The sequence below is a fragment of the Phoenix dactylifera genome, chromosome 3 (genome assembly GCF_009389715.1).
Source record: "Phoenix dactylifera cultivar Barhee BC4 chromosome 3, palm_55x_up_171113_PBpolish2nd_filt_p, whole genome shotgun sequence".
NCBI lineage: Eukaryota > Viridiplantae > Streptophyta > Magnoliopsida > Arecales > Arecaceae > Phoenix > Phoenix dactylifera.
Genome location: NC_052394.1, coordinates 15,470,070 through 15,484,159, shown reverse-complemented (window position 1 = coordinate 15,484,159; position 14,090 = coordinate 15,470,070). Strand labels below are relative to the sequence as shown.

The 14,090-nt window shown below is 43.8% G+C and overlaps 1 protein-coding gene across 1 annotated transcript; it reads left to right on the top strand.

Moving 5' to 3' along the window:
- The first annotated feature begins 8,255 nt into the window (after nt 1-8,255).
- LOC103706270 (transcription factor MYBC1-like) lies at nt 8,256-10,359 on the top strand. Its single transcript, XM_008790328.4, has one exon. It carries the CDS (start codon nt 8,676-8,678, stop codon nt 9,627-9,629), a length of 954 nt encoding a protein of 317 aa, XP_008788550.2. The 5' UTR covers nt 8,256-8,675; the 3' UTR covers nt 9,630-10,359.
- Nucleotides 10,360-14,090: the final 3,731 nt, after the last annotated feature.

Genomic DNA, 14,090 nt, shown 5'->3' with positions numbered 1-14,090 from the left:
TCCTACCCCTCCTGATTCCCCGCCTCCCCCATCACCCCTCCCCCTCCTCCTCCTCCTCCCCATCCCCCACCTCCCCGTCCTCCTCCTCCGCCTCCTCCTCCTCCTCCTCCGCCTCCCCCATCACCCCTCCGCCTCGTCTTCCTCCCCCCCTCCCCTCTGCGCCCGCTTCCTCCTCCTCCCCATCCCCCACCTCCCCGTCCTCCTTCCTCCTCCTCCCCATCCCCACCTCCCCCCCCTCCTCCCCTCCACCTCCCCGTCCTCCCCCTCCACCTCCCCCTCCACCTCCCCGTCCTCCTCCTCCGCCTCCCCCCTCCTCCTCCGCCACCTCCTCTCACTCCTCTTCCCCCACCTCCCCGTCCTCCTTCTTCCTCCTCCTCCCCATCCCCCACCTCCCCCTCCGCCTCCCCCCGCCTCCCCGTCCTCCTTCCTCCTCCTCCCCATCCCCCACCTCCCCCTCCGCCTCCCCCCGCCTCCCCGTCCTCCTCCTCCGCCTCCCCCCTCCTCCTCCGCCGGCGGGTGTTTTGGAGGGGAAGAGCGGGGTGGGGGGGGTTTGGGGGGTGTAGAGAGCAATTTAGGTGAGGGGGTGGGAAGGGTGGGGGGTAATTTAGGAATTTTTAATTTTTTAGGGGTGTCCTTAGCAAATGGGGGGGTGTAGAGAGTATTTAATTTTTTTTTAATTTTTGGGGGTGTCCTGAGCAATAGGGGGGTGTATATAGAACCACCCGGTCTGGCCGGGTGGGCCCATGGCCATGGAAGACTGGGAGTCAACCAGTATTCAGCAAATAGCCAAAGGCCCAAGCTCGTTTGGGCTCGTGAGCTGCTTGAGCTCGAGCTCGGATGTAAACGAGCCTCATATTAGGCTCGGGCTCGAGCTCGTTTGACTAACGAGCCGAGCCCGAGCCGTGCTTTTACCGAGCCGAGCCCGAGCAGCTCGGCTCATTAACAGCCCTACCTCCGAGGGCTTTCCTCCTCGTCGGACCTGCTTCATGTCCCTCTCTCGAACCCTATTAGGTTTTTGGAGGCGGTGCGGATTTTCCGGTGATTCCGACTTTGACACGGATCGGGTCAGATCCAGATACTTTCAGATCCAAAAGCCAGGTTTGCTAAGGGGTTTGATAATTTGAATCTAGATCTTTATTTATAGAACCCAAAGGGGCCCAAACTCATCCAAGAATTGGATGGGATCCGTACTGAAATCTGGATGTGGCCAAAGTACTGGTGCGGATCCATCCAATTGGAGTACATTTCAAATCTAGGTTCAAAATGGATGTTGGATTAGGAGTGGGTCGGATGGTCCACATCTCAAGCAGCTACAATTATTTCAAAAACTCAATTTTCATTGTGCATCAAAGCTACTAACTAATGATTTAATCTATAGATATATTTAATAATAATAATGACAAAATTTCTAAAAATATGAAAGATATAAGAATCAAAGTATTGGATTCCATACTAAATTAGAATCGGCTCTTGAAAATCAAATACATATGCTGATCAATATAACATATACTTAAGTACATATAGAATAAATTTTTGGTTATGAAGGGTATTCTACAGTATCACCAACTAGATTACTTGCTCGGCATGCTATTCAAAAATTGGTGCACCACACCAGTAATAGATGGTATTTAGCTACTAGCAAGGCCATGACTATTGCTCTACCAAATTGTCGATCACCATAAAAGATCATTGATTTCGGTGATATTGTAAAAGGTGACCATTATCATTGTTCTTTTATATGGTATAATTAAATGAACTTGCATGCAGTTCATTTATTTATAGATAGTGTATATTGAGCAACCCTATGACCAATTAATTCTCTATTCCTCTATATCATGATGAAATGCCTTGCATGCTTGTATAGAGAGTTTTCTATGAGCATACGGCGATTGCCACAACCCTTGGCTCGTAATCTTAGGTCGGGGGTGTGACAATCTATATCTAAAACAGCATACACCACTTTACCCATATTGAAAGCAATATACACTACTGTATTCAAATACAAAGAAACATATACAATATATATCCATAGCCATCATATCCTATGTAAATTGTTCTTTAGTAGTCCTACAAAGATCATCTGTTAGACCAGTCTATGAATGTATAGTCACACTGGGATTTTAATCTTGGGATATGCAATGTACACGGCTGAGATGGAATCAACTAACCAAGGCCCAAATCCTTCGTTTGACTTAACATTGAAGTTCATCTCTACAGTATAGTTCTGGTTCAAGCTTGCAGTTTAAATTGCAACCTAATCATCCAAATGTCCAACCAAAGCCTAAGCTATACCTATATTTACAACATATCCAGACCAATGACTGCAATCCATAGATCTATGAACAATAAACCTCAGAAAGTCATCCAGTATAAACTGAGTAATAGTAGATCTATATGAGGAACATATTTTGCGGGCAGAATAAGAGGTTCTGGAAGGATGTCAACCTTTGATCGAGTATCAAGGTGCAAATTGAGAACTCGATTAGTAGGTCGAAGTACTCAACTGATAGGTTAAAGTTCTAGCAGATCAAATTGCATTGCAATATGTCAAAAATGTACTCGATATGTAGGCTGAAGTACCCAGTCAGTAGGCTAGCTTCTATTAGAAGGATGCCAACCTTAGACAACGTAACAAGTCAAAACACCAAAGGTGTACGCTGAAATTCCAAATATGCAAGCTGAAACACCAAGGGCAAGACTGAAGCATCAAGGTGCAACCCTAGTACCTAAGGTGCAGACCAAGAGGAGTGAAAGCTATTAGCCTAGGATAAAGCTTTTAGTAAAGTAGAACCCAACAGGGATGACTGACCAGTAGTTACCACTATCTAAAATGTAGGAGTGGTGACACTAGCTAAAATGTAGGAGTTGTGAAAGGAAGTGTTTGCCTTTTCCCATCCTTTTCAGACCTGCCATGGAATTTGTTTTGGCCCTTGTGTCCCATCAAGACATGCCAAAGAAATCGTTGGCTGATGGAAAAGGAGATAAGTCAAATAACAACGAGTAGATAGGTGTGCAAGTGTACCACTGACATTAGAGCAATTAGAAAGATAGTGACCGAAGGGACGATGCAAGAGTAGCATGAATCTAGGTGCTTTAATTTTTAAAGATTTTCGCCATTATCACACTACTGTTCGAGGAAGAAGCTCACTCTATGATAGTAGAAGTCTAAGTTACCACTACTCTTAGACTAAAAAGACTACTGGTAAGGTAAGCTAAAAAAAAAAAAAAATCATTGGTAAGTTAGATTGTCGAAGGGTTCCTTTGTTCAAATTATAGTTTGATATTTATCATTGGCTCCTCTTAACTAGTAAGATAGGTGCTACTACTCATCTTAGGCATGTTTCTCACTATTTTATGCGACATGGCCTACTGTTACCATATATGATAATAGAGTTGATTATTGGCCCGACTAGAGCATAAAAAATATCAAATTTAAGTAGGCCTAACCAGAAGCTCAACTACAAATGAATGTAGTTTAGGCCCAAGGCTTAGCCCATGATCAACTCTATATGATAGGTAGTCTTATGAAGATAGGCAACTTTTATTTCTCATTCACAAATCCATCCTTGTCTATGCTGCTAACTCTCGCTATCCTACTTCTCACGTCATGGACTGTGGGAAGTTGGGTACTATTACTTAATATGGACATTCGCCTTTGTTGCTATGTGCGATATGAGCCACTATTTCCATGCATGGTATGTTTGACCACACTTCTCATGCATGGTTAGTTGTAACTGCTGGCCAACCACTATTATTGGACTCTAGTCCACTAATGCTTTGTCCTAAGCCGAGCACTCTTGCTCTCTTGGATGTACACCATATTCACTTGGCCTGCATCTTTGGTGGTTTGGCCTGAACCTCCCTTGGTGTATCTCCCTTTTGATCATAGCTAGTATGAATGTGGTGTAAACAATGCCCCCCACATCCCATCATTTGACGATTAGGAGGATGGGATGTATTTGCCAGGCCTTATTTTGCACTTGGATATCATTCAACTTGACCGATTTAAAAGCCATAGAGGATCTAGAAGAGGCTGGACTTAAGCTTAAGTAGCAAGTAGAAACCATGAAGAATTTGATAGAGATAAGACCTATTGCTGTACTTGGCTTCCAACCCATGGGTATGTTGGATACAGTAGAACACGTTGCTCCCTACATATAGATTTGGCTTGTATTTCTGGTGATGGCAAGGAGATGTGGTATCCATTGAGGTGGTTACCCTCCAACCCTTGGGATAGGGATATGCTGCACAGTCAGCAGTTTGAACTACTGTTCCCTACTTGTCTCTTTGAAAGGATGGTCGGCTCTAATGACAAGCCATGTATTGGTGTGATTTCACTGACCGAAGCATTGTTGATTGCTTGGTCAGTCTGATATGCTCCTGCAATTGCATGTAAGATCTCTTCCTTATTGTCTAAGTCTACACATTTTGAGAGCTCCACAAGATAAGATTCGGCTTCTTCCTCGTGATAGGTTGAAATTCCAAAGTCGAGTTCCTTGAAGACCCCAACATTTTTATGTGAAGATTGATGGGCTGATTCATTTTCATGAAGATAGGATCGGCTAATTCCAGCACAATGGATGTTGGAAAGTGATGCAGCTTATAACATCGGCTCTTGATAGCAGAAACATATCTTTCGACCCATTATAGTACCGAAACCAATGATACCATGTAGCGCTCTATAAATGACCTTTGTACGGTGGCCATTTTACTCTTAATCGCTTCATCAATCTCTAGATGCAGCAGCATAATGGTAGATATACAACTGTCCCACCAGGTATGCTAAAGAACTTGCTTGCCCTTGTTCTGTCCCATTTCGGCATGGCATAGAATTTGTTTGGGCCCTTGTACCATATTGTATATGCTAAGAAACTCGTTGACTAACGGAAATGGTGACAAGTCAAATAGCAATTTGTAGATAAGTGTGTGAGTGTATCGCCGACATTAGACCAATAAAAAATATGGTGATTGAAGGGAGGATACAGCAGTAGCATGAGTTCAAATGTCTTAATGTTCAAGAATTTTCGCTATCGTTACAACACTATTTGAGAAAGATAGATTTCAGTACGAATATGGATGTAGCCTGGGCTACTGTAGTAGAAGTCTAAGTTGACATTACTTCTAGAGTAAAAAGGTTATTAATAAGGTAAGGTAAAAATAAAATAAGATGCATTGATAAGCTGGATTGTCAAAAAGTTCTTTTGTTCAAATTATAATTTGATATTTATAAGTGGTTCCTCTTAACTAGTAAGATGGGTGCCACTATTCATCTTGGATATATGTCCAAACTATTATGTGCTATCTTAAGTATCTAAAGCAGGATTGTCCATTAATGCCCGAGATATGGTGTCTCCACTCAAGCATCTTCAGTTTGCAGAAGCCCTCACGGACTGGTAATTTGGAGCATCTATTGGCTCGACATCAATTGCTTTGAATCTTCAAACAACCTGCCCCTAAGTATGCTCGAGTGCTTTCTATTCTCCACTTTAATAATAATTAAAAATTCAAACACAAGCCTCAGCTAGTTGACTGGATTAACCAGTCGGCTCCTTCCTACCACAGTTTAGTCAACTCAATTATGTTTCCTGTGCTAATGATGTCCCTTCAATATCACATCCATTCACATTCGTGCTTCATGATTTGATATGTAATTTCCATGAGGTATAGAATAGGTGAACCGCCAGGATAGTTTCAGAAGGGCACTATGGATGTTAAGCTGGGAAAGCAAACACCATGGCTGTGCATAAATTTGGAGTTGGGCCCTGATGAGTCTGACAATAGAAAGGAACATCTTTCCAACAGAAGCATAAAAATCTCTGTTTTTGCCCTCACTGCTTTCAACCAAACATATCAATCTTCTAATTAAGGGCATTATGCTTTAGGGTTTATCTTTCCATGGGCTTCATGCCACACTCAACTTAGATAACTCCGGAAACACTTATGGTTGGGTCAAACTTGTTTGCAATGTTCATGACACATCACACCTTAGATGCATGAAGTGCCATGCACTCTCAGAGATACAGTCATAATATATAATCGATGTTATGTTGGATAATTATAAAGTCAACAACTTGAGCCGGAAGGCTGAAATATTTTCATGTTATAATCTTGTGCTGGAAAATCATTCAGCACCTATGAGTTTTTCTGGCTTTTTTTCCATGGGCTGTGATACCTAAGCCTTGCACCTTTCAATCACAAGAAACTACTCAAAACACAATTCATTAGAAGATATCGACCGCAAATTTAGGACACCAAATTGACATGCCTGATCTTTCTTTTCATTACGGCACCTACAATGAGGTTGTGCATAGACATAAGTATGGATTCTTCTATAGTTTTAATCTATATCCATAGTTAAGGTATGTGGCATAATACTATAGCTGCAATATTCTAAACTTCACTCTGTCTATGAGGCAATAATTGGCTTAATTGGAATGAGAATTTTACCTTAGTTCCTGTTGGGGGGAAACTGGACCACCCCACAAATATAATCAGAACATCCGAATCCGACGGCAAGGCCGAACCCAGAAGACCGAGCTCATGCAGGGCGAGCTCAGAAGTCCGAGCTCATGCAGGCCGAGTCCAGAAGTCCGAGCCCATGCAGGCCGAGCTCATGCAGGCCGAGCCCAGAAGACCGAGCTCATGCAGGCCGAGCTCAGAAGTCCGAGCTCATGTAGGCCGAGCTCATGCAAGCTGAGCTCATGCAGGCCGAGCTCAGAAGTCCGAGCTCATGCAGGCCGAGCTCAATCAGGCCGAGCTCATGCAGACCGAGCTCATGCAGGCCAAGCCCAGAATACAGAGCTCATGCAGGCCGAGCTCATGCAGGCCGAGGCCAGAAGGCCGAGCTTGTCGTCCACATGCTGCGGCCACGCCCTGCAGTAGTCTCACCGCACCATGCTTTGCTTGCCGGCCACGCCACGGCATATCAATCAGGGACCATACCCTGCTACGACTGTCAACAATTAAATGCGCACGATTTCCACGGATCTCCAGCCAGCCCAAAGTCTCAGGCCATCCACGGTAACTCGTTGACTCACTCAATCCCGTCCAGTCATCCACGGCAACTCATTAATTTACATGATCACACGCAATCATGACGGTAACCCATTAATTCGCCCAGTCGCATCACATGTAACCCTGGCACCCCTCCTATAAAAAGGGAAACTTCTTCCTCTCAAAAAGGGGCTTCGGACTTTTACTTGTAGTCCATCTCCTTCTCCAAACTAAGCCCTCCTCTGACTTAAGCATCGGAGGGCCGGCGCCGGAAACCCTGGCCACCGGCTTCTTGCAGGTCCCCTGGAGAGAGCCGTTCGCCGCCGCACTGCCCGCCGGAGCTCCTCCTTCTTAGCCCGTGGTTGCCCCCGGGTTCAATTTCCAGCAACAGTTTCTTTTTAACTATCAGAACTTGTTGTGCAACCAAATTGTGAGGATTATAGAGGATCCGCTGCTTATTTAATAATCTTTACTCCTTTCTGTCTGGGAAGTATTAACTACAGTTTTTTTTTTAATACATTTCATTTTTCTCTCTCTTAATAGAGCTAACAACTAAACAAAATGGTACTATTTGTAACTCTTTTATCATAATTAGAAGAATTAAATTATGTAGGAGAATATAGTAGCATCATACAACTACCTTTATTTGAATTACAGACACATTATTATAATTTACAAAAGATTTTAGCAATTAGCTGTCAAAATTTAATTTTATTTTTTTTCTAAAATGGATGTATCATACATAGCTGGTACGAATATACAAAAAAAAATCAAAAGATAATAAATTCCGGAGCGCACCGGGTAATCCCCTCTCGCCCAGCCAAAGGATCTTCTAAGAATGGTTAGCCATATATGAGGCTACCCATCTGCTGCTCGTTGGTCTCTCAATACACAGGCTCCGTCTGCAAAGCCATCTTATCACTTATCATAGCTTGAATATTCTTAAACAACATGTGGTTATCGCCCCCCTCCTACATCTTGTTGGATCCAATCAATAACTATAGTCGAATCATCCTCAAACATGATAGCACTAGCTCGCAACTCATGCCAAATATAACTTATGTTAGTCCAAGTTATCCATAACTCCACCACTGAATCAAAATATTGAAGATCTGACGATCACCGGCCGTAATTATTCTGAAGTCCAAATATTTGATGGTGAAGCCGGCCTCTTTCTTACTTCTGCCATCCGGTGCACATCCGTCGAAACCTGTTTAACGCTGGGAAGTAGAACGGATGGATGAACGTCACCAAAAGCAGTGCCCTCGTACCAACCGGGCTCATAAACGTACCACCGTCCCATATATAACGGCGAATCCCTCCAAGTCCACATCACCCCTTCCGAGCCCCCACCGCCCCAGCCACCGAGGTCCAAATCGAACCAACTCCAGGCGAGAGAAGAACATGGCCATAACGTCACTGTAATAATTGCAAATCCCAAATAACCAAAATAAACCTCACTTAATAAATCGCGAGAGATAACGAACCAAAACAAACAAACAAAAACAACTGAAATAGAAAACAAAAGAAGGAGATCCACCTCGAAGTCTCTTCCTCACCACCATCTTCCCACCCATTCACTCCCCTCTCCAATTCCATCAGCCTCTCTCTTCCCACATCTGATCTCTTCTTTTCCCTCCCCATAGAAAAGTATAAGAAAAGAAGGAGAAAGAGAGAAAGAAATGGTAGAGAGATCAAGAGTAATAGGAGGAGGGATGAGAGAAGAATCGGAGGAGGAGTCGTCAAACATCAATACTACCAACAGCAGTAACAACTGGTTCGCCAGCTGGGAGGATCAGCTGCCGAAGCCCGAAGAGCTGATGCCCCTCTCGCAAACCCTCATCACCCCCGACCTCGCCCTCGCCTTCGACCTCCCCTCCCATCACCGACCCGCCCCTGCCGCAGCCGCCGCAGCCGCAGCCGCAGCCGCCCTCCCCGACCACGAATCCGGAGGCGGAGCCGCCCTGGTCGGAGACGAGGGGGCGGCGGCGCGGACGCTGAAGCGGCCAAGGCTGGTGTGGACGCCGCAGCTCCACAAACGGTTCGTGGATGCGGTGGCCCACCTGGGGATCAAGAACGCCGTCCCCAAGACCATCATGCAGCTGATGGGCGTCGAGGGCCTCACCCGGGAGAACGTCGCCAGCCACCTCCAGAAGTACCGCCTCTACCTCAAGCGCATGCAGCAGACCTCCTCCTCCGCCGATGGCCACGGCGGCGCCGCCCTCGCCGGAGGCGGCCACATCTCGGCGGCCGACCACCAGCTCTTCGCCAGCGGCCCCGTCCCCCACCACTTCCTCAGCCCCCGAGGGCCGGAGCCGCCCTTCGTGCCGCTCGTCCCTGTGAACCCCCTCCACCACCCGCACCAACAGCACCAGATCGGGCAGCAGTACTACTATCAGAGGCAGATGGGGCATTTTGGGCCGGCGGCGAGCGGGGGCGTCCGTGGGGGTGGTGGTGGGTTCGATCATCGGTTCCTGTCGCAGGCCTCGGCACGGCCGATGGGGATGCATCAGATGGGAATGGGGATGGGGATGGGTTTCCACCCGGCGGCTGCTTCGTATGGGGAGGAATTGGAGTCGGGGGAGAGGGGAGGTGGAAGGAGGGAGCTCACTCTTTTTCCCACAGGTGATGATTGAGCCTTCCTCCCAGGTAATCTTCGCTAATGCTATGAGAAAGGTTGAGGTTTGGGGTAAATATAAAGAATAGAAAGGAGAACGGTTCTGGCATTAGGTTGGGGTTTCTTTTTCCATCCTTACATTGTTATTGTCATCTCTGTCGTGGTCGTCAAAACATTCTCTGCTCATGTTGTTATTGTTGTTGTTGTTGTTGTTCTCATTGTTGTCATCGGTATTATCATCGGTAGTAGTTATAATTAATATTGCCTCAAAATTGAGTGGAATTAGGTGTTGGAGCTCCAAAGTAGAATAGTATCTCTAATTGAATGTTGGCTATCATAACTGGGGATGTTATCAGAACTAGGATTTTGATCAAAACTTGTTGCTTTATTGTTCTGGGTAGTTAAAGAAAAATGTGGTGGTAGAATTCTTGAGCCAGCATAGGATGGTGATTGTATCATATGTCTTTGAAGCGAATGGAAGTTAGGGAAATGCATAATCAGGGTTTGTTTGATTGGTCTACACGGACTTGGGTACCCTTTGATTCTTAGGCTTTTGATTTGTAAAGTTAAAGATTGTAAAATTGAACAGTGTTAGTTTCTATTTCCTTGTTGTTGCCCATTGTTCTGAATTACATGACTTGAAAATTCTGTTAAAACTAGTATTTATGAATGTTGTCTGAATGTTTACTGTATAACAACCTCCTTGTCGAAATGAAAATGTAGCCAAAAACTATGAGCTTACAAATTTATTCATCAATGCATTTGGCTTGTGCTCTTTTTATTTGAATGATGATAGTGGACTCCTACCTGGACAGTTACTCTGATTTTAGCTGCTTTCACTACTAAGAAAATACACATTTGGACATTTAACTTTGTTTCACTTCACCCAAGATTTTTTATCTCAGTTATCCTTTACTTGTCTAGGTTGAGATCAATTATATAAACTTCCATCAAATGATAGTTATGTCAATCAAACACTTTATTGGTGCCATTTTGTAAACTTTTCTGCTGTATTCTAGGAATAGATACTGATTTGAAAGGAGAGTTTACAATGGGTTGGACCGAAAGTAATATGACAGAGTTTGGTGGTGCTTAAGGTTTATTATCAATGATGCTGACATCATTTAATCTATAGTGAGTAAATTACATTCTAATCCAGGTAGAGCTTATGTGAACTATACCTATGCCAAAATGTTCATTGAATCCAAAAATAATCCTTATCAAGAACTGTTATGCATAGCTTTGATTGTTGGTGATGTTTGAATTTATATGGAACCTTACAGAGTATTCAATGAATCTGGTTTCTGCTTGTCTTGACTTTTTTACCATTTCATTTTCTGTTTTGTATGTTTATAATTTGAAGATTTCCCTACTTCAAGGCCAGATATTATTCTGTGTTAAAGTTGTACTCTCAGGTTGAATATCTGTGAACTACGATGTTCCTATCGATCTTCCTTGTTGTGCATTGCCATCCACACCCCCCCCCCTCTCTCCTCCTCCTTTTTTCCTCTGTTGTCTTGTCATAAAACTGATTTCCAAAATAGCCCAGCAATTATATTAAACATACACAGAAGTACAAGAACACTGAATTTCTTAGCATCTCAGATGAGATATGTAGATTATACTTCTTACCAGAGCAGATACACTAAGCTGTGAAAATGTGGCATCAATAATAGTTGGTTGAGGCCTACCAGTCCCAGTGCTACACATTTTTTCTCCCTAGAATCTGTAACTGAGTAAATTTCAAGAATATAACACAGATTTATGTCTTTCAGTCGACATTTGAGTCGCTAAAGTAAGAAACGATACTAAAAATTAGTCTAGGTTATATGCTGTCCCTTTATGTTACGGACAAGCAAATAATAGTTAGCTATTTTAGTGACCTTGAAACATATTCTTTGATGCCTATATCCAATTAAAAGTTAGATCTACCAGTTTCTTGATCAAAATCTAGATTAAACAGTAAACAGTTTCCCAGTAGTAAGTTGAATTAAATCATAGAATTACCTTGTTTGGGACTCAGGTTGTGTGTTTAGATCTCTTGAGACTTAAAACTTGAAATCGACAACAAATTTTTTTTAATAGAGAGGAGAAATAAAAGTTCTTAATGTAGTTAGAAGAAACTACTTTTTGGTAAATATACTTCTAGAATGTTGTCTGAATTGTCAAATCCTAGGAAACTTGATGGAAAATTATGAGACATCAATTATGGGAGTAATGTTTTGTGGATCAAATATTTGACTGATACGGTAGTGGGCATGAGTGCAGTAGAACCGATGATATTAGATTTGTGGTAATAGTAAAGGTAGATTTACAGAAACATAAATTGGATTATACATAATGGTGGACTGTTCGAGTTAATATGATCATAGGCAACGAAGGCTGATGATGCTGTATGAAAAATGGAGCTTGATTTGAAAAAGTCAGGTAAAGCAGAAATTTTCTATTTGCAGGCTTGATGAAGCCAAATTCTTGGAGAATATGACCCTTAACAGTAAAGGAGTGACAATAAAGGATGCTGAAAATGGGACTTGTCTTACCTTCATTCAGAGTATAAATTACAATTGCTCTACCATTGCAACTTATTAAGTGCTTGTTTAAGAATCCATATATAACTAACTAGCATTTGCAAAAGCATAAAACAGAAGTATATACTTAATATTAAAATAAAATATCTTTTGTCAAAAATTAGATGATATAATGCCCAACTCGATGGATTTTCCTACTTGATCTCATTCTTTACATAAGGCCCTGACTTGCATGAGCCCAGCCACCAACTAATGGGATAATGCTTGTTTCTTATTGTCGTTTTCTTAGTTCCTGAAAAGTATCGTGCTGAGATATGAGTTGGTAACTTCCAAGTTTTAAGTAAAGGAATTTAAGTGATTTCAGTGTTCCTATGTAGTGGCAGATAATGTAAGGAATTGTTAGTGACAGATTTTTATGGCTCTCTACAAGCAAAGTACTAATGGTCAAGGAGTCAGAGTGGAGTCAGAGTGCATTAATTTATCTCTACTGTAAACAAATAGATCTCGATAGCTTATGCTAGTTGTAGGTTCAACGTCCCTTGACCTAATTGTATTTAGAGGGTTCTATCAGTCTTGAAGATTCATTTAGAAAATGAGAGGGTGGCATGTGGCAACAGTCGCCTCAATGTGTTCTATCTCACTGTATGTATTTGGTATTCAGTTGCTTATGATAGTGACAGTTGGATATTATGTCACTTCATAAAATTATTATATGTGACTAATTGGAGTATTAATTGGTTTATCAATACTCAGATATTAAATTTGGATGAAGATGTGGACTTCAAAAGCAACCACATACGGTTTGCCTAGTATGGACTTCCTTCCAATGCATTATGGTAGTCAGAGGTGATCTTGACCTATCACTACTCATAGGGTGCAATTCAGCTGGTTACATGGTGAAAAGCTGGTTCTCGCCAGTGGTCGCTATGCTTGTTAATATGTACGGGGACAAAGTGTTCTTATCTTATAAGTTTGAAAACAGGAGGATCTTATGAAATGCAAATATGTGGAGCACTCAAGAGAACAATATGCGCCATTTATTTGAGATACTAAAAGGTGTTATGAGTGTGGTTCCCGAACTTAGTCCCACATCGCCGGATAGTGGAAAGGTCTGTGCCTTATAATGAGGAGGCCAAAACCTTTCCTCTCGAGGGCCCTTTTGGGACAAAACCGTGAGGGGAGGGCTGGTGGCTCCTGTCAAAAAAGAGGCAGTACCTACGCGGACCCCCGCAGGCTACGATCCACGAACCCTCCAGAGCGGACAATACCTCGGGAGGGATGCAGTTGCTTTCTCTGTCTGGACAGTGGAGGCTGTTGCCGGGGCGAAACCCTGCAACAGATGGCGCTAGAAGGAGGGCCCCGCCTGCGCACAGACCTTCCACTGGGGGGGCTGTGTTGTGGGTGTGGTTCCCGAGCTTAGTCCCACATCGCCGGATAGTGGAAAGGTCTGTGCCTTATAATGAGGAGGCCAAAATCTTTCCTCTCAAGGGCCCTTTTGGGACAAAACCATGAGGGGGGGCTGGTGGCTCCTGTCAAAAAAGGGGCAGTACCTACGCGGACCCCCGCAGGCTACGATCCACGAACCCCTCAGAGCGGACAATACCTCGAGAGGGACGTAGTTGCTTTCTCTGTCCGGGCGGTGGGGGCTGTTGCTGGGGCGAAACCCCGCAACAGATGGTGCTAGAAGGAGGGCCCCGCCTGCGCACAGACCTTCCCACTGAGGGGGCTGTGTTGTGGGTGTGGTTCCCGAACTTAGTCCCACATCGCCGGATAGTGGAAAGGTCTGTGCCTTATAATGAGGAGGCCAAAACCTTTCCTCTTGAGGGCCCTTTTGGGACAAAACCATGAGGCGGGGCTGGTGGCTCCTGTTAAAAAAGGGGCAGTACCTACGCGGACCTCCGCAGGCTACGATCCACGAACCCCCCAGAGCGGACAATACCTCGGGAGGGACG